General features: G+C 39.8%; 1 protein-coding gene across 1 annotated transcript in view; it reads left to right on the forward strand.

Moving 5' to 3' along the window:
- Nucleotides 1-22,074, forward strand: part of prkcz (protein kinase C, zeta) — a 395,150-nt gene that overhangs the window by 70,672 nt on the left and 302,404 nt on the right. The window contains exon 4 of the mRNA XM_063033456.1: nucleotides 1,548-1,598. Within this exon, the coding sequence (XP_062889526.1) occupies nucleotides 1,548-1,598 (51 nt within the window). The remainder of the gene's footprint in view (nucleotides 1-1,547; nucleotides 1,599-22,074) is intronic.

Consider the following 22,074-nt stretch of genomic DNA (forward strand, 5'->3'; position numbering starts at 1 on the left):
TATTATGAATACTTGAGGATATTTATTCCGTCTCATCTCCCCTCCCAAAATTTCAGCTGCTTAGCCATTTATTCTGCCCTTCTCCCTTACCTGTCTTCAGACTTATACTTATGAATTACACTGTTTACAATTTTAGTCTACTGTTCAGTCTTGAGATTTGTTTAGATAGTTGTGCCATTACTAAGTCTTATAATTTCCACTGCTGCACTATCAGTTGATCCTGCCCTGACTTCCCTGCTGATTAATTTTTTAAACGAGGTCACCTGAAACTTGGATGTTCTGTTGTGATTGTACCAAATCCCATCCACCTATCTGTCTCTGTAATCTCTTTGAACTCTGTAGCTATTATCTGCATTCCTTCAGTTTTAGGCTGTGGATAAACACTCCTGGTGGCTGTGCTTTCAGCTTCCCAGCCCCACGCTTTTGAACTTCTACTTCTCTTGCACCCTGTCTTTGAAAATGCTTGCTTATACTACTATCTTTGATCATTTGAACTAATCTCTCCTTAGTTTTGTTTGATAATGTTCTTGTGAAGCTTCTTGAGACATTTTGTTGTTGACAGCCCTGAATGCAATATTGATTTATCAATTAAATAAGCTGGTTTTATGAAGTCTTCCTGATGACAGAAGTCCTGCCTATGCTGGTATGACATTTCTAAAAATTAAGTAGATGGAATAGAAAATCATTGAGTAAAGACAAGGTAAAGAAAATCATGGATTTAAAAGAAGAATATGAAAGGTAAAGACTAAAAAAGTGAAATTTAAGGAAAGAAAAGAAAATAAAGGAAGAAAACCATGAGTACAGTAAGCATAAGAGAATTGTTAGCGTGGGTGAGGAAGAGGGAGAAAAATCCAAAGGTTACAGAAACTATTGGAAGCAAATACAGTAAAATTCCTCTAGGTGTTCTGTACTACTGGATGTTAGTCCTTATTAGTACTCCAGCACGTTTTAAATTTGCTGTTCCTTAATTGTTACACAGCTTCTTCTCCCTCTGCCATCTGATTTCTAAATGGACCTTGAACTCATCAATGCTACCTTACTACTTTTCATAAAAAATTCTGTTCTTTTGCACTACTTATCTTAAGTTAAGTATTTTATATATAAATACACTTACTATAATTCACACTTTTTGTTTATTTATCATGTATTGTAATGTACTGCTGCTGCAAAGCTAAAAAATTGCCTGACATATACTGGTGATATTAAATGTGATTCTGATTCTGTTTCTGATATACTAAATGGTTTGGTTAATCTGGTAAGTTTAAAGGGAGGAGGGGAACTGGGACAGACCTAGGTTTGTTTGAAGAAAGTATTGGAAACAGAATCAGATGAGCTTCAATGGAGTGTGGGAATTGAGACCCTCCTGTGACCCAGATGATGATCTCTTGAACTTTATGAATATTTGAATAATGGATTATTAGGCTTTGATGATATTTCTTGCAAAGATAATGTTTTAAGGGAGATAGGTTACAGTAGCTTATTATTACAAAGTATGTACCACTTTACTTTCTTGATCCTTAAAATTTTGCCCTCTTCATTTCACCTAGTATTTCCCAGCATTCCTGAAAAACCAGGCATGCCATGCCCAGGAGAGAACAGTAAGTACCATTTTGTTTATTGGAAAATATATATACTGTGAGCAATTCTTAAATTTTGGAATATAAGCATTACTACAAATTTCAGCATTTATTCCTGTGGCTTGATTTTCAAGTTTAGTAGTGGAACCATATTGCTAAACTTTTGCAGTTCTTTGAAGCATTTTGATATAACTTGGAGACTTGTTGAACCACTTCAGAAATGGTTTGAATTGGAGTCGTGGACCAGATTAGATAAAGTCAATAGGTTGCATTTCATTAGAAACCTTTTAGAACTAAATGTTCACATCTAGGGATTTTTATGCTTTTGTGTTTAATTTTATCACGAAAATTCATGTCCTGCTACAGTGGAATTTATAATTGCATTTTTTGAATTATTGCCAAAGATTTTGGATTCAATGTTCCATAAAGTAACTACTATTTTGTTCCACACCTTCCAGAATTTGGATCTATTATAAAGATTTACAGGAACCTGAAATAATGTAGGGGAGAGGGGGAGTTTGAAGAACTTCTGGGAGGTCTGATTCAAATGTGCACCAATTGTAACTCTTTAATGATATTACTTGGTGTACTGTTTCCCCACCCTTTCCCACTTCCAGCTCAGTACATTCAGTGCACAAAAAAAATCAAGCAGTGTAAAACTTTAACCACATAATGAAATTCCATAGATAGGTCACCAAGGTAAGAGAAAATCTTGTGTTGGTACAAAGAGGTTAAAAAAGTAAATTACTCCTATAGTAATATCCTTGATTATTCCACATCAAAAAAAAATATTGGCCAGTGATGCTGTTACAGGATTATTGCCAGCATTTGGATAATTGCCCAAATACAAAATGGTTTTTAATGCCCCAGCCACCAAGGAAGGAATGCTCTTTGTTGGCAAAGAATTCATTTTTCTGTTTGATTCATTATCCTCTTTTCTCATTGACTGCCAAATATTGTTTTCTTCTAGTGCGCCCTCAACATATTTACAAGCTCCTAATCCCTTTATTTCTTGATTGCTTTGTACCTGTTCAATTACAATTGCTCTTTTGCCTAAACCATGTTTATTTCTAGCAGAAGCATCCTATCTATGTTCCTTGTCTAGGTTCATATTATTAATCCTTTAGGTATAATGAAAGTAGACTTCTCACACATAACTAATTTAATCATTCATTCCATGATTTTTATGGCCATCATAAACATATGTAATCTCTCCCCGAAATGAATATGTTAGTTTGTAATAATGGAAGGAAGATAACTGAGGGTCCTGGTTTCTATCACTACTGTGTTACTTAATACGACCTATATTACCACCTTTAATATGTAGCCAACTGTGCACATGCAATTTACTGAAACCATAATCACTTGTTTGAAAGTATTAGGCCTTTAAAGGTTATTAAATGAAAGAATGTCATGCTCTTGGATCTCATCAGTTGTGATGAAACCAGAATAATTGTATCTCAGAAATAATGTTTCATCTATATTATTGTACCATGTTTTTTTCCCTCTTTTAACCATTTTCCAAACAGGACCAACTGAACTTTTTATTTGCATTTTGTTCTCCATATTTGATATTCTCCAAGTTGTAATTGTGTTTTAATATATTCCATGTATTTAAATTGCAGTGCATGAAAAATAACCTTGTGTCCCACCCTTGTCAAAGCTATAAAATACACTGCTTATAAAATTAACTGTTGAGTATACAGGTTTTGCTGGTAAAGTTAAACAAATAATTCAGAGCAGCAAAATAAAAGGGGTAGTTGGCAATTAAGAAGAATTGGAAGCATGCTTACGGGATGTTGGGAGACAGGAATGGGGGGGAAGGGTGGTGAAGTTAAAAAAAGGTGTTCTAAATGGCAGAAATAAAAAGAAAGTGCAAGAAACACTTGGCTGCATTCATGGAGATAAATGGAATAACATTTTAGATTGACCTTGCATGAAGTTTCTGAACATTCACTGCCAGTGCAAGAAAAGCATTATGATACAGGCTGTTGGTTTGAAAGATGTTGCAGAATAATTTTAGTGATGTATGATTGAAGATGATTGAATTTGTCAAATTGAATGTTAAATTCTGGAAAATATTTACATACTAAACCAGTGAAACTTGGCTGGGGTAAAAATGCTTGGAATCTTTTTAACTTGCACAGTGATTTGATCATTTGATTTTGGCTGAGCTGGAAATTCTTGAAGTAGACACTTTGACACAGTGGTGGAAAGTAGATGCCATTTAAATAGAAATAATATATTGTGATTGTTTAAAAAAATAAGAAAGCAGAAAATATGGATCATAACTAGGCCAGGCTGCATCTTTGGAGGGCAAAACATATTGTTTTGAGGTCAAAGATCTTGTATCAGAACTGCAGGATATTGCATATGAGCATTTGTTGAACTTTGTTTTAATGTCCTATCAGACTACACCTGAACTCTTCACTGTCAGCTACTCCGGAGAGAGGTTATAATTGATGGGATATATTTCAGAAATCCAATCAATAACCCTTTTTTCCCCCCGGAAATATAATAGTGAGTTAGATGTACATTGACGTTTTAATGCTTTTTTTTAAAAGACAGCAAGGAAAGGAAAAACTTTATACTATGACAGAATATATTAACTGCTTGGAATTTGACTTTATTTTTTTAAAGTTGTGTCTGGTTAGCTTTATTGGTCCATACAGTAATTGTACATACTTTGTGATGCAAAGATCAATTTTGTTGCTATGTGTTTCATCTAGTCGTTAACGTGAAGCTATTTATTTACACACTTATCAGATTGTGTGAAATCTTGTACTTAACATTTGTAAGACAAATGCCTTGGTGCCATCCAACTATAAAGGTTCCAGAGTTGGCAAAATTTGGACCATTTCTCGTTTCTTGGAACCATCTCTCAGCAAAGGCTGAAATTTGAATGATATTTTGAATTGCTTTAAATCCCCAAGCACATCATATGCTCAAAGAATTTCCTTCTCATCTCTGTTCTAAAGGGACACTTGAGGCTGTGCCCTCTGGTCCAAGACTCTTCCGCTGTTGGAAACATCCTGTCTGTATCTACTCTAACTAGGCTTTCGATATTCAAAAGGTTTCAATGAGATTCTCCCATTATTCTTTTAAACTGCACTGAAGTTTAACTCCAGCCAAGAGCCATCTAACACTCCTCATACATTAAGCCTTTCATTCCTGGGATCATTCTTGTGAACCTGCTCCAGTGCCAGCAAATACATTTTTGGATACAAGGCTCAAAACTGCTCATAGTACTCCAAATGCAATCTGACCAATGCCTTATAAAGCCTCAGCATTACAGTCCGCTCGAAATAAATGCTCATATTGAATATGCCCTCGTTACTATTGACTCAACTTGCAAGTTAAACTTTATGGAATCCTGCACCAGGAGTCCCAAATTCCTTTTCAGCTCCAATTTGTGTATTTTCTCCCTATTAAGAAAAGAGTTTGCGCCTTTATTGCTCCTACCAATGTGCATGCCCATATATTTTCCCACACTGTATTCCATCTTCCACTTTGCTCATTTTTCTAATCTGTCCAAGTCCTAATGCACACTCGCTGCTTCCTCAACACTGCCTGCCCCTCCACCTATCTTTGTATCATCCACAAACTCGGCCACAAAGTCATCAGTTCTATATTCCAGATCGTTGAAAAGCAGCAGTCTCAACACCGACCCCTACAGAATACCACCAGTCACTGGCAATGAACCAGAATAGGCCCCCTTTATTCCCACCCTTTGCCTCCTGCCAGTCAACCAATCATCTAACCATGCTAGTACCATTCCTGTAATACCAATGGCTCTTCTTTAGCAGCCTCATGCGAGGCACGTTGTTAAAGGACTTCTGAACATCCAGGCAAACAACATCCACTGATGCTCTTTGTTTATCCTGCTTGTTAGTTCCTCAAAGAATTCCAACAGATTTGTAAGGCAAGATTTCTGCTTAAGGGAAACCATGCTGACTTCAGCCTATTTTATCATGTACCTCCAAGTACTCCAAAGCCTTATCTTTAATAATTGACTCTAACATCTTGCCAAACATTGAAGTCAGTCTAACTGGCCTATAATTCCTGTCTTTCACCTCTCTCCCTTCTTAAAGAGTAGATATTAGGTTAACATAAGTTGCAGTGTGACTTTTCAAAGAGAAAGGAACCTGACTGTACATCCTATTCAGGGCAGTCTTATACCTAAACTTTGTGTGATGACCTTGTTACCAGTTGTTTTGAAAGTTCTGCATTCTTAGTTACTGGCAAGTCTTTCTGGGTTTCTGGACAGGTTTGACATGTGAAATTTGTCTCTTTGTCCAGATAAGCCACTCCTTATATAATTAGACACACTGTAAGCAATTTATCAATATTTAAATATATCTAAATGAACTTTAGAGGGTTTTTGTAGACTGTACTGGCATGGTTAATTTTGTGGAGTAATTATGTGACATATTAGACCATCAGACAAAGGAGCAGAATTAGGCCATTCAGCCCATCAAATCTGCTCTGCCATTCCATAATGGCTGATTCATTTCCCTCTCCTCTATTCTCCTGCCTTCTCACCTTAACCTTTCACACTCCGACTAATCAAGAACCTATCAGCCTCTGCCATAAATGCATTCAATCATCTGGTCTCCACAGCCGCTGTGGCAATGAATTTCACAGATTCACCACACTCTAGTTAAAGAAATTCCTCCTCATCTCAGTTCTAAATTGATGTCCCTCTATTCTGATGATGCGTCATCTGGTTCTAGACTCCCCCCACCACAGGTAACATCCTCTTCACATCCACTCTATCTAGGCCTTTCAACATTCGATAGGTTTCACAGTTCCCCCTCATTCTTCTACATTCCAGCGAGTAAAGGCCAGATCCATCAATCGCCCCTCATATGATAAGCATTTCATTCCCAGAATCATTCTCGTGAACCCCCTCTGAACCCTTTCCAATGTCAGCACATCCTTTCTTAATTAAGCGACTCAGAATTGTTTGCAGTACTCCAAGAGAGGCCTCACCAGTGCCTTATAAAACCTCAACATGACGTCCTTTCTTTAATGTCCTAGTCCTCTTGAAATGAATGCTAACATTGCATTTGCCTTCGTCACCACTGACTGAATGAACCTTTGGGGAATCCTGCATGAGATCTGACAAGTCCCTTTGCACCTCTGATTTTTGAATTTTCTCTCCATCTAGAAAATAGTCTACGCTTTTCTTCCTTCACCAAAGTGCATGTGCATACACTTCCCAAAACTGTATTCCATTTGCCACTTCTTTTCCCAGTCCTTTAGCAGCCTCCCTGCTTCCTCATCACTACCTGCTCTCAACCTATCTTGTATTGTCTGCAAACTTGGCCACAAATCCATCAGTTCCCTCATCCAAATCACTGACATACAACATGAAAAGAAACAACCCCAAAACCAACCCCTGCGGAACACCATTAGTCACTGTAACTAATCAGAAAATGCTCCCTTTATTCCCATTCTTTGCCTCCTGGGGGATGTCTGAAACCTATCAATGTTCTTAGCTGTGTTAGTATCTTTCTTGTAATACCATGGAATCTTATCTTGTTAAGCAGTCTCATGTGCAGCAGCTTGTCAAACACCTTCTGAAAATCCGAGTACATAACATCCTCCTCTGTCTATCCTGCTTGTTATTTCCTCAAAGAGCTCCAATAAATTTGTCAGACAGGATTTTCCTTCAAAGAAACCATGCTGACTTTGGCCTATTTTCTTATGTGCCTCCAAGCACTCGAAAACCACATCCTTAACAGTTGACTTCAACATCTTCCCAACCACTGAGGTCAGGATAACTGGCTTATAATTTCCTTTCTTCTGCCTCTCTCCCTTCTGCCTCCCTCCCTTCTTGAAGAGTGGAGTTACATTTATAATTTTCCAGTCTTCTGGAAACATGTCAAAATCTATTGATTCTTGAAAGATCATTACTAATGCCTCCACAATCTCTTCAGCTATCTCTTTCAGATCCTGGGGTATAATCTATCCGGACCAGGTGACTTATCTACCTTTGGGCCTTTCAGTTTCCCAAGCACCTTCTCCCTAGTAATAGCAACTGTACTCACTTCTGCTCTTGACAAGCTCGAACTTTTGGCATACTGCTAGTGTCCTCTACAGGGAAGACAGTAGTAAAATACTTATTCCGTTCGTCTACCATTTCCTTGTCCCCAGTGACTACCTCTCCAGTGTCATTTTCCAGCGATCCGCTATCTACTCGTGGTTCTCTTTTACTCTTATTATGTCTGAGAATACGTTTGTTATCCTCTTTGATATTATTCGCTAGCTTATCTTCGTATTTCATCTCCCCGCCCCCCCCCCCAACCCATGGCTTTTTTAGTTGCCTTCGGCTGGTTCTTTTAAGTTTCCCAATCCTCTAATTTCTCAGTATTTTTTGCTTTAAATTTGATTACACATCAAATAACTAAGAGTACTCTTCAATTAATTGTGCACAAATTAAAGCATTGCCTGCGATCTTTCTTTTTATTTCTTATGGTAGTCATAACTGTGAGAACACAGATTAGATTAGCTTTACTTTTTACATGTACATCGAAGCATACAGTGAAATGCATCATTTACGTCAATGACCAACACAGTCCGAGTATGTGCTGGGGGCAGCCTGCATGTGTCACCATGCTTCCGGCTACAACATAGCATGCCTTCACTTTACAAACCGTTATTAATCCTCTTGTCTTTGGAATGTGAGAGAAAATCACATTCAGAGGAAACCCACATGGTCATGTGAAGAACATGCAAACAGTGGCAGGATTTCCCCTCAGTTGGTGACATTGTAAAGATATTTGCCAGAAGGAATGTTTATCTTTAAAACCAAAAAAGTAATTTTCTGAGTATTTATCATGCACATATATGCCTTCCAGTATGGAAATTAGAATGGTGCAGGCACATATTTTAATTTGTTTGCATTTAGTTGAATCCAGAAACACAGTTGTGCAACATCTGTCCTTAGCACACTTGCTCAAGGATGAGGAGAAGCAGATTAGCTTTCAAGCTTTTTAATAAATTTGCAGCCTAGAAACAGACCACTTAGCTATACAGGTTTCAACAGACTCATGGAAACATTTGCTCCTCAGCTTTATCTAATCCTGTTAATATATTGTTCAATGCCTTCCTCCCAAGTCTATTTACTTTTAGAAGCATAAACTGTTATTAGTCTCAACTACTTGTAGCAAGTCCCATATTTTAATTTCTAACTTGCAGTGACTTCTTGAGGGTAGTTTTTGATTTGGATTAGTTTTGACCCTGATATATCTGGTAACAGCTAACTTGTTGTCTTCTCATACATGAAGGTGTGTTGAAACATAACATTTTAGTTGCATGCTTTGTGAGCAAAAAATGACAATTGATAAAAAGGCTGAAGGCTGAGATGTTCCGTATTCTTTCCATTAGCATTACTTGCATTGGTTAAAACACTTGAAAGATCTTGAAATACAGTGGATTCTGGTTAATAGTGCCTTTGGTTAATTGGGACAGCCATGTACAGTATTTGAGACAACAAGAAAACAAAAACTAATAAGAAAAAATACCTAGAATATTCTTCATTTATTTGGGTCATTATGCCACTTACTTGGGACAGGAGACTGTTTCTGAACTGTTTTAAACAAATGTTAAGTATGTACATTTGTTTGGCTGTTAGACTCTACACTGTGCTTGGAGTGAACAATTTTTAAATAACATTGGTTGTGTGTATATGTATGTGTTCAAAAGAAATGATATTTGTTTCCGATATTTGCGAGAAATAAGTGGTAATACAATTCCAGAACTGTATTATGCACTGCAATTTCAAGCATTCAGGTTTGGAGATGCTGAAAATGGCTGAGAGTGAAAATGAGATTATTTCACTACTTCAGCAAGAACTATGAAGAATTTGAAGGTATCGACAATCATCTTGAATGTTGCAATGAAAATGAAGATTTGCAGAATACAATCGTTGAAAGCATTGCGTGAAGACAGTCCATTACCTGCACTGATTTTATTCATTTACAGTCCATCAAAAGAACACAGCAATGTATACTGGATGAATTCCAGCATCGATAACCATTAAGAACAAATACACAGTTTTATAGTACCGTACGAGTTTTGATAGTTTCTAATTTGTTCTGTATTTCATTTAAATACATAATTTGTTGCTCAGCTTGTCTTTTTTTATATCTTTTTAACTATTTCCTTGAAACTTCAGCTAATTTGGATCAAAATGTACTGGTTCTAAAATTAACCAGAATCTGTATTGTAAATTTGAATGAAGAACTGAATCTCTGGTTATTGAGGTTATTTCTGGTAACTGAGGTCAAGGAATAAAATCTAGATCTGGATTAGCTTTATTTGTCACAAGTACATCGAAGTATACAGTGAAATGCATTGCAACACACACAAAATGCTGGAGGAACTCAGCAGGCCAGGTAGCATCCATGGAAAAGAGTACAGTCGATGTTTTGGGCCAAGACCCTTTAACAGGACTGGGGAAAAAAAGATGAAAAGTCAGAGTAAGAAGGTGGAGGGACGGTAGGAAGAAACACAAGGTGATAGGTGAAACTTGGGGAGGGGGGATGAGGGGAGAAGTAAAGAGCTGGGAAACTGGTAAAAGAGATACAGGGCTGGAGAAGGGGAAAATCAGATAGAGGAGTACAGAAGGCCATGGTAGAAAGAAAAGGGGGAGGAGCACTAGAGGGAGGAGATGGGCAGGCAAGGAAGGGATTTTTAAATAAGGTGAGGAAGGGAAAAGGGGATGGGGACTGGTGAAGGAGAGAGGGTGGGGACCATTACCGGAAGTTCGAGAAATCGGTGTTTGTGTCATCAGGTTGGAGACTACCCGGACAGAATATAAGACGTTGTTCCTCCAACCTGAATGTGGCCTCATCGCAACAGTAGAGGAGACTATAGATTGACATGTCAGAATGGGAATGGGAAGTGGAATTAAAATGGGTGGCCACTGGGAGATCCTACTTTTTCTGGAGGATGGAGCTTAGGTGCTCGAAGAAGCAGTCTCCCCATCTACGTCGGTCTCACTGGTATACAGGAGGCCACGCCAGGAACACAGGATACAGTAGATGACTCCAGCAGACTCTCAGGTGAAGTGTCACCTCACTTGGAAGGACTGTTTGGGGTCCTGAATGGTAGTAAGGGAGGAGGCATAGGGACAGGTGTAGCACTTGTTTTGCTTGCAAGGATTGTGCTGAGCAGCCAACAAGTGTTGCCACGCTTCTGGTGCCAACATAGCATGTCCACAACTAACTAATCCTAACCATACGTAATTGGAACATCGGAGGAAACCAGAACACCCAGAGGGAGAACACAAAGTCCTTAAAGACAGATGCGGGACTAGAACTCCAATCTTGCAGCCAGTGCTATAAAACGTTGTGCTAACTGTTTCACCACTGTGCATGTTTTTGGAAATTTCAGATTGAAGCTGGTTGGAAAAGTAAGTTTTGACGAAGCCTCATTTCTCTGCTCTTAATGCTCAATATTGTCTTGCCACATTTTTACTAGCAGGTGATTCTTGTATGTAATTTTGTGATTAGATTTTTCCATTGTTATGTACATCAGGTGTAATTAAATTCCTTGTTTACATGAAGCTCATAGAGTAAACAATATACATGGTCATAATAAGTACAGCAGTAATACAATGACAAATGCAAAACGGCAAAATGGTGCAAATATTCTTGTGCAATCTGAAGTTTTGCAACAAGAATACCAAAGTAACAATGACAAAATATCTGAGAAAGGTAAAATTAAGTATACAAGAGCATGGTAATGCCTCTCGGAAGGGGTGTGAAAGAGTTGATTGGTTCATGTGTCTGATAGCAGTAGGGAAGACCTCTGTTCTTAGGTCTGTATGTATTATCCAATGCCAGTAGATAGAAGAAATGGCAAGGGTGGCAGGCATACTTGATAATTCTATGAGCTTTCCTGAAGCAATGCCCTGTGAAGGTGGACTGGATAGAAGGCAGTGAAGAGCCTGTCATATAATATAGCACTGTCCTATATTTACCACTCCCTACAGAGTCAAGAGCAGAGCATTTGCCTTAACTAAGCTGATACGTAGCCATTTAGAATACTTCCCATAGTGCATCTGTGGAAGTTCCAGAGGATCCTTGTGGACATGCCAAATCTTCTGGCATTCCCAAGAAAGCTCTGTTAATGAGGATAGGGTTGTTGCCCCTCACCCCACTCCCCCACCTACTTCCTTGGGCCAACAACCAATTCTTTAATTTTGCTGACTTTAGGGACTAGGTTTGTATTCTGAGTTTAGAGATGAGCTTATTTGGTATTATGGTGTTGAAGGCTGAGCTGTAGTCAAAGAATGGAAACTGACATTTGTATTTTGTGTTGAGGTGATCTGAAGAGAGCTAAATATAGCATAAAGAAGGTGATGTACTCTGTAGACCTAGTTTAGAGACTCACACTTATGTGGTCAATTACCAAACTCTATTCTATAATCTCAATAAATGTTAGAAATATTCTGTAGGTTACGCAGCATCTGTAGAGTGAGGCCTGCTCTGATGTCTCAGTCCACAGACAAAACTCTGGTATAATATAGTAAGTTATTGCTTTTAAATTTAGCTATGTTCAAATGGGTTTTATCACAAATTACAGCTGATCTGTGAGGTTGACGATTGATCTCCATTCTATCTCCTTGGCAAAATAGCAGAAGACAACTGATGCTCGAAACTTTATATTTTCCTATAGCTGATAAATGGATGTGTTTGAATTTAGCAATGCTGTTATAGATTATTATTGGCCAAATATTGGTTAAAACTAAACATTACTTCCCCTATTGATGATGACAGAGCAACTTTTTAAAATCTTTTGATTGAATGTGGTTCCACATGTGCAAAGTAGTTAAATTTGGCAGGAAATAACTTGAGGAAAAAAAAAGCTGGAGGAACTAAGTGAATTGGGCAGCATTTGCGGCAAGAGATAGACAGTCTTTTAACTCCAGGTTGCATCATCTGAAGACTCCTGTGTATCCAAGAAATAACAAATAAATAATCAAGTAGCTAAAGTTACATCATTGGCTAGAATTCTCCTTACCAACACAAAATGACCAGCCAATCATTTGAGTCACATTAGCTGAAGTGCAGTAGTCTGGCACTATCTTTTTATTCATAATTTCTACATCTATACGGAGTGCTGTTGTGGGCAAGCAGCATCTATCTTCAGGAATCCCACCACCCAGGTCATGTTCTCTTCTCACTGCTGGCATCAGGAACAAGAGCCTCGGGACTCTGACCAGCAGGTTCAGGAACAGTTATTACCCTTCAACCATGAGGCTCTTGAACCAGTGGGGATAACTTCACTTAACTTCACTAGCTCCATCAAAAAACTGTTTCCACAACCTATGACTCACTTTCAAGGACTCTTCACCTCATGTTTTTGATATTTATTTCTTATTTCTTATATTTTTTTTCTTTTGTATTTGTACAGTTTGTTGTCTTTCGCACATTTATTGTTTGTCTGCCCTGTTGGATGCTGTCTTTCATTGATTGTATTATGTTTCTTGGATTTACTGAGTGTGCCTGCAAGAAAACAAATCTCAGGGTTGTATACAGTGACATATATGTATTTTGATTAATTATTTAATTTGAATTTTGATAGTCTTCTGAGAGAGGTTGTTCAAAGGAAAATGCCTTTGCATGAGTACTAACATTGAGATGTTGAACATGGTCTTCCACCAATTCTTGAAAATGTGACTTCCATCCGGAGGCAATTGGCCAAGACAAAGTGAGGTTGTATTCTGCTACAACTTTCATCTGCTTTCAGCTGTTGAAATTTTGACCCAGTATCTCCTTCTGTCTGCTCTGCCAGTATAGACTTTATTAGACTTGGCTATATTTGTTGTTGCTTAGTGAGTGTCATTTTATTCATCAGAGTTGCTTCAGGGTTTTCTTGCCTACTTTATAAATGATCTTCAATGAAGGTTATTTTACAGTACAACACCTGTGAATGCGGTAGATAGACTGAGGGGAGTGTTTGCGAATGAACACACAGTATTTGATCATTGTGCCTGACGAATTCTCTTGTTAATTCAGGTCACTATCTTGCTGAAGATGGTGGATAGACTTCATTTTGCTGGTTAGTTTAATTTGCTGAATTCTGAGCTTCATGAAAGTTCCCATTTCCCTGAAACATAATTTTTAAAATTATAGATGCGTATGTAAGGAACAGCTTTGAAGGGTTTCGGCCTGAAGTGTCAACTGTTTATTACCTTCTATGGATGATGCCTGACTAGCTGAATTCCTCTAGCATTTTTGTGTGTTGCTCATAATAAACTATGGACATCATTATGCTTGTTTTCCCCAATTCTCATCTTTTCCATTTCTTGCTCATTTTATTTGCATTTCACTTTTTGCTAAATTTCATCACTGAGGATCTCACGTGGTCTGTACATACAGCACCTCTTTCACCTCAGACGGTTGAAGAAGTTTGGCATGGGTCCCCAGATCCTAAGGACTTTCTACAGGGGCACAATTGAGAGCATCCTGACTGGCTGCATCACTGTCTGGCAATGGGAACTGTAACTCCCTCAATCGCAGGACTCGGCAGAGAGTGGTGCGGACAGCCCAGCACATCTGTAAATGTGAATTTCTCCCTATTCAGGACATTTACAGAGACCGGTGCATAAAATTGAATTGACTTTATTTCTCACATCCTTCACATACACGAGAAGTAAAAATCTTTGTGTTACTTCTCTGTCTGAATGTGCAATGTGCAATCATAGTAATTTATAATAAATAGAACAGTCAATGTAACATAGAAATACACTCAAATCAGTGTGAGTTAATCAGTCTGATGGCCTGGTAGAAAAAGCTGTCCTGGAGCCAGTTGGTCCTGGCTTTTATGCTGCGATACTGCGATGGTAGCAGCTGGAATTGATTGTGGTTGGGGTAACTCGGGTCCCCAATGATCCTTCCAGCTTTTTATTCACACCTGTCTGTGTAAATGTCCTGAATCGTGGAAAGTTCACAACTACAGATGCGCTGGGCTATCTGCATTACTCTGCAGAATCCTGCAATTAAAGGTGGTACAGTTCCCATACCAGGCAGTAATGCAGCCAGTCAGGATGCTCTCAATTTTGCCCCTGTAGGAAGTTCTTAGGATTTGGGGGCCTATACCAAACTTCCTCAACCATCTGAGGTGAAGGAGGCGCTGTTGAGTCTTCGTCACCACACAGCTGGTGTGTACAGACCACGTGAGGTCCTCCATGATGTGGATGCTGAAAAACTTAAAGCTGTTTGCCATCTCAACCCCAGATCCATTGATGTCAATAGGGGTTAGCCCGTCTCCATTCATCCTGTAATCCACAACCAGCTCCTTTGTTTTTGCAACATTGAGGGAGAGGCTGTTTTCTTGACACCACTGTGTTAGAGAGATTACTTCTTCCCTGTGGGCCACCTCATTATTATTTGAGATTAAACCAATCAATGTAGTGTTGTCGGCAAATCTAATTAGCAGATTAGAGCTGTGGGTGGTGACACAGTCATGGGTATACAGGGAGTAAAGGAAGGGACTTAGTACATAGCCCTGAGGGGCTCCTGTGTTGAGAGTCAGAGGGGTGGAGGTGAGGGAGCCCACTCTTGCCACCTGCCGGCAATCTATCAAGAAGTCCATGATCCAGCTACACAGGGCAGTGACAAGGCCGAGGTCTCTGAGCTTCCTGTCGAGGCTGGATGGAATTATGGTGTTGAATGCTAAACTGTAGTCCAAGAACAACATTCTCACATAAACATCCTTCTTCTCTAGATGTGTAAGGAGGGTATGTAGAGCAGTGGCTATTGTGTCGTCTGTCAATCGGTTGTGTTGGTGGGCGAATTGTAGGGGGTCCAGTTTGGGTGGTGGCATGCTGCAGATGTAGTCTTTGACCAGCCTCTTAAAGCATTTGCTTATTATTGATGTGAGTGCGACAGGACGCCAGTCGTTCAGGCATGCTACCTTGGTCTTTTTTGGTACAGGGACAATGGTAGATAATTTGAAGCAGGAGAGCACTCTACACTGGGCGAGGGAGAGATGAAAAATGTCTGTAAACACACCTGCCAGCTGTGCTGCGCACATCCTGAGTACTCGCCCTGGGATGCTGTCTGGTCCCGCAGCCTTGCAACTATCCACTCATTGGAAGCATCTGCGTACCTCAGCCTCAGAGATGACCAGGTTGCAAGTTGGCCCCAAGGTGGCTTTCCTCCGAGGATCAAAGTTAGCGACATCGAACCAAGTGTAAAAGTGATTGAGCTCATCTGGGAGAGAGGCCATGATGTTGGTGGCATTACTACATCTGGCTTTGAAGTCTGCGATGGTATGTAACCCTTGCCACAAGACACGTGTGCTATTCGTTGTGAATCTTGACTCAATCTTCTCCCTGTATTGTTCTTTCGCAGCCTTGATAGCTTTGCGCAAATCGTAGCTGCTTTTCTTGAGCTCCTGCTGATTGCTGGCAATGTAAGCTCTATGTCGTGCGGAAAGTGCTGCTCGCACAGAACTATTGATCCAGGATTTCTAGTTCGGGAAGACCCTTAATGACTTCTGGGGGACAACATTGCCAGTGCACTTCTGGATGAAGCATGTGACTCCATCCGTGAACTCGACGGCATCCTCATCATGGAAGACATAACAGTTGATGTCAAAAAGGGTCCGAAGGATCATTGGGGTTCCAAGTTACCCCAACCACAAATTGTTCCGGCTGCTACCATCTGGGAAATGGTACTGCAGTGCTAAAGCCAGGACCAACAGGCTCTGGGACAGCTTCTTCCACCAGGCCATCAGACAAATTAATTCACACTGATACAATTGTATTTTTAAGTTATATTGACTGTCCTGTTGTATGTACTATTTATGACAAATTACTATAAATTGCACATTGCACATTTAGATGGGGACGCAATGTAAAGATTTTTAATCCTCATGTATATGAAGGATGTAAGAAATAAAGTCAATTCCATTCAATTCAATAATAATAAGTACTTTATTGATCCCGAGCAGGAAATACATACAGTATGTATTATTTCGACTAACAACATTATGAATAACACCTTTTCTGAAGTAAATTGTGGTAAACTATCATTGCATTACAATGAAGAGGCAAGTGAAGATGAAGTGAATTTGAGGGATGAGCCATGCTGGTGCATTGCAAAATTGATGCAGATAAAGTTGGAGTGAAAGATTCGGAGAGAAGGAATTTCAATGCCCGTCAAACTAACCTGGGTGTGAGGTTGGATTGCTCTAAATGCCGAGCCGATTTGCATAGGTCAAGGATGGCTTCAAGCTGGGTGGCAAGGTCTTGGCCCGGAGCGTTTTTCTGCGGCAGGGCCCGGGTCCTCATGCAAGGCACGGTCTGCTATTTGGACAATTTAAACACTGGCCGTGATAGACTGGAAAGGCAGGGTGTTAGGACCAGAGGCAAGACTCAGGCCAATTTCGCTCACACTACAGCGATATTCACTCCTTTCTCCATGACGCTAAGGCTGTGAGACTGCCCCAGTTGCAGTGCTTCATCTCTGTGAGCTTCACACGATTATGCACTTTGATAGTAGAAATAAACATGTGGACTATTTTCTAAATGGGGAGAAATTCCAGGACTCTGAGATGCAGAGGAACTTGGGAGTCCTTGTGCAGAGCAACCCTGAAGGGTTACTTGCAAGGTTGAGTGGGTGGTGAGGAAGGCAAATGCCATGTTAGCATTCATTCAAGAGGTCTAGAATACAATAGCAAGGATATGATGCTGAGGCTTTATAAGGTACTGGTGAGGCCTCACCTTGAGTATTGTGAACAGTTTTGGGCCCCTTATCTTAGAAAAGATATGCTGGCAGTAGAGAGGGTCCAGAGGAGGTTCACAAGGATGATTCCAGGAATGAGAAGGTTATCATACGAGGAACGTTTGATGGCTCTGAGTCTGTACTCGCTGGAATTCAGAAGGATGAGGGGGATCTCATTGAAAACTTCTGAATGTTGAAAGGCCTAGACAGAGTAGATGTGGTAAAGATGTTTCCCGTGGTGGGAGAGTCTAGGGCAAGAGGGCACAGCCTCAGGATAGAAGGGCATCCTTTCAAAACAGAGATGCGGAAAAATTTCTTTAGCCAAAGGGTGGTGAATTTGTGGAATTCGTTGCCACATGCAGCTGTGGAGGCCAGATTGTTGGTGTATTTTAGGCAGAGATAGATATGTTCTTGATTGGACATGGCATCAAAGGTTACGGGGAGAAGGCCGGGAACTGGGGTTGAGGAGGAGATAGAAAAAAGGATCAGCCATGATTGAATGGCGGAGCAGACTCGATGGGCCAGATGGCCTAATTCTGCTCCTGTGTCTTCTGGTAGTAGGCTTTGGGCCTACTCCAGGCTGCTCTGGGGATTTGGATTTAAGGACTCAATTTGGTTTGGAATGCTGTGCTCTCTTCTATTGTTTTCATGATTTGAGTTGTCTTCTCTTCCTCTGCGCATTGCATTGGGTGTTGTTCTTTATTGTTTTTTAATTGGATTCTTTCGGGTTTCTCGCTTTGTGGCTGCCTGTAAGCAAACAAATCTCAGGTTTATATAATTTATGTGTTCTTGAATACATAATCATTCTTCCAATTTATGATTATTATCAGCAACTGTATTTTCTGTTTGGTCATCCATTGTTTTCCCAAGATACTCTGGTTTGGAAATCGAAACAAAGGTATTTAAATCTGTCTACTCTTCACAGGTAAAAAAAAATTGCAAAGTTAAATCTAAGACTTTTTTAGTGCCATTGATTGCACTTATCAGGCTTCACAGTGTCTTGCAAACCTTTACCACACTGTGATTTCAAATGGATGAAATTGTTTCTAACAGCAATATTGTGCAGCTTTTAATTTACAAGAGCATCTATACATTTCCCCCCTCTTTCAATGCTTGCGTTTAGTCTAAGGACTTAACCTTACAAATTTTAAACGTTGGTAGCAATTCCTCATTGGCTGTTTGAACTGATTAAACTCCTCCGGGGATTTTGACCCATGTTGCAAAGGTTGCATCCTTGATTTTCAAAATAACTATTACTGTTCTTAGTCATTTCGTATTATCTGCATAACTCATCAAATGCAGTAGTGGCTGCTTTTCTTTTGAAGGGAAAACGATTACACAGTGCCCTTTATTCGCATCTTCAGCTCTTACTTTGACTCTCTTTCTATGCATTTTTTCATGAAGAATTTTGTAAGCAACTGATTCAAGCTTACTTGTTAAGTGAACACTGTGGTTCAACAAGTGTTGATTAATTGAATTAATTTGTTTTTTTAAAAAAAACTTCCACGTCTTAACTCAGTTTCTGATTATTTCTCTGTTCCTGACATAACTGATAGCTGCAACTCAACAAGTTGTGAACAATGGGTTGATATCCAGTACTGTACATGTAACATACATGTGATATTTTCACAACCCAGTTCAGGTACACCTGGTAGTGCTAGAAAATGTGCTTAGATCCTAGGCCTAAACATTGCTGCTTTCATGCTGGCTGATCCAAACTGAACTATTGACCTCTTTTTAAGTGTGAGCGATGTTTTTTTTGGGAGGAGGCTGTAATAGGGCGACATAGAATATTGGGGAACAGAAGGACATGGGTGTACAGGTCTGAAAGTGGCACCACAGAAGTAGATAAGTTGGTGAAGTAAATCACATAGCCTTCTTTAGCCGGGGCACAGAATATAAAAGCATACGGATCAAGAAATAACTTTGTGAAACTTTGGTGAGGCTCAGGATGTAAAGTAATGCTATGCTGCTTACCATATTATGAGGGATTTGGTTGTTCAGGAGATAATGTACTGTAGGTTCACGAGGAAGTTGGGTGCAATGCAGTGATAGTTATGAGGAGAAAATTAGGTAGTTTGAGTTTCCTTGCAGTGAGTGGAAGAGGCTGAGGTACTAGGGGGTAGTGGCAGGACTTAACAAAGGTATAAAAAGTTGTGAAGGATATTGATAGGATTGAAATGGAGAAACCTTCTCCCCATAATGAAGGCTCCTAAAATGAGAAGTCATAAATTTAAGATGAGGAATGAAATGGTTAGAGGGGATCTGAAGAAAGTACTTTCACCCAGAGAGGGTGGCTGCAATTGGAAGACACTGTCGAAGAAGGTGTTGCCGAAGCAGGAACAATCAGATCTGAACAAGCACTTGAAGGACCATAGAAGGCCACTGGTAATTATCAAGTGTTGATAAATTAGATTATCATAATAGAGAGGTATTTGATGGTGAGTTGTAAACACAGCCAGCTCCATCATGGGCACTAGCCTCCCCAGCATCAAGAAGACCTTTAAAAGGCGATGCCTCAAAAAGCCAGCATCCATCATTAATGATCCTGATCAACTAGAATATGCCCTCTTTTCATTGTTACCATCAAGGGGGAGGCGCAGGAGCCTGAAGACACACACTCAATCTTCCCCACCAGCATCAGATTTCTTAATGGACATTAAACCCATGAACCCACCCTCACTTTTCTCCCTCTCTTTTTACACTACTTATTTAATTTAATTCTTTTATATACAGTGAATTCTGGTTAATCAGGGTAGCCGCTTATTTGAAACAGTTCTTAAAGAACAAAAACGAATCGAGAATATTGCCAGATTTTCTTTGTTTATTTGGGGCATTCTGCTGCTTAATTGGAGTAGGATACTGTAGCTGAACAGGTTCTAGCTAGTGTCAGTCACATGCACTTGTGTGGCCATTAGACACTACAGTATGCTTAGAGTGTCATTTTCATGTGTTTGTGATTTTTGTCACTGATAGTTGTGGGAAAAAAAAGCAGACAATTTAGAACTTTTTTGGTCACTTGGGGTTTCAAGTGTTTAGGCTTGGAGATGCCGGAAATGGCCAGGGGTGAAAATGAAATGATTTCACTACTTCAACAAGTTAGGAACTATGAAGAATTTGAAAATATCGACAATCATCTTGAATGTTACAACGAAATGAAAATTTGGAGGATGCAGTTGTCAATAGCATTGTATGAAGACAGTCCATTATCTACACTAGGTGTCTGTGCTGATTTTGTTCATTGTGTACACTGGGTGAATTCCACTGTCAATAACTATTAGGAACTAATATAGTTTATCATACTGTAGTACTATTAGTAATGTATTTTGTTCTGTATTGTTCTGTAAACAACACACTGGACCATCACTACACTACCATCAAGAATGCCTACCGCGCTGTTCCACACCCTCACTTCGGGGAGTCTGATCACCTGACTATACTTCTACTCCCTGAGTATAGGCAGAGACTGAAGACTGCAGCACCAGTAATGAGGAAGAAGAAGGTATGGACAAGGGAAGCACAGGAGTGCCTATGGGACTGCTTTGAATCGGTGGACTGGACTGTATTCAGGGATTCCTCTTCGAACTTGGATGAGTATGCTGCAGTTGTTACCGACTTCATTAAAACCTGTGTGGATGAGTGTGTGCCCTCAAAGACTTACTGTACATTCCCAAACCAAAACCCATGGATGAACCAGGAGGTACACCATCTGCTGAAGGCTACATCTGTGGCATTCACGTTTGGTGACCCAGGCCTGTACCAGAAAACCAGATATGATTTGTGGAGGGCGATTTCAAGGGCGAAGAGACAATTTCGAATGAGGTTGGAGGCAACATCAGATGCACGGCAACTCTGGCAGGGTTTGCAAGACATTACTTCCTACCAAAAATTTTATTCAAAAGGTTCAAAGGAACATCTAAACAAGTCTGATGCATTTTGGAAACAAGTCCTGTGGACTGATGAAGTTAAAATAGAACTTTTTGGCCGCAATGAGCAAAGGTATGTTTGGAGAAAAAAGGGTGCAGAACTTCATGAAAAGAACCCCTCTCCAACTGTTGAGCACGGGGGTGGATCGATCATGCTTTGGGCTTGTGTTGCAACCAATGGCACAGGGAACATTTAATGGTAGAGCGAAGATTGAATTAAATTAAATACCAGCAAATTCTGGAAGCAAACATCACACCGTCTGTAAAAAAAAAAGCTGAAGATGAAAAGAGGATGGCTTCTACAACAGGGTAATGATCCTAAACACACCTCAAGATCCACAATGGACTAGCTCAAGAGACACAAGCTGAAGGTTTTGCCGTGGCCCTCACAGTCCCCTGACCTAAACATCATCGAGAATCTGTGGATAGACCTCAAAAGAGCAGGGCATGCAAGACGGCCCAAAAATCTCACAGAACTAGAAGCCTTTTGCAAGGAAGAATGGGCGAAAATCCCCCAAACAAGAATTGAAAGACTCTTAGCTGGCTACAAAAAGTGTTTACAAGCTGTGATACTTGCCAAAGGGGGTGTTACTAAGTACTGCCATGCAGGGTGCCCAAACTTTTGCTTTGGGCCCTTTTCCTTTTTTGTTATTTTGAAACTGTAAAAGATGGAAATAAAAAAGTTTTACTGCTTAAAATATTAAAGAAATGTGTCATCTTTAACTTTATGCCTTTTGGAAATCAGTTTATCTTTTACTCACTTAACTATTCACAGTAACAGAAATTTTGACCGGGGTGCCCAAACTTTTGCATGCCACTGTAGGT

Source organism: Mobula hypostoma, chromosome 25 (genome assembly GCF_963921235.1).
Source record: "Mobula hypostoma chromosome 25, sMobHyp1.1, whole genome shotgun sequence".
Lineage (NCBI taxonomy): Eukaryota > Metazoa > Chordata > Chondrichthyes > Myliobatiformes > Myliobatidae > Mobula > Mobula hypostoma.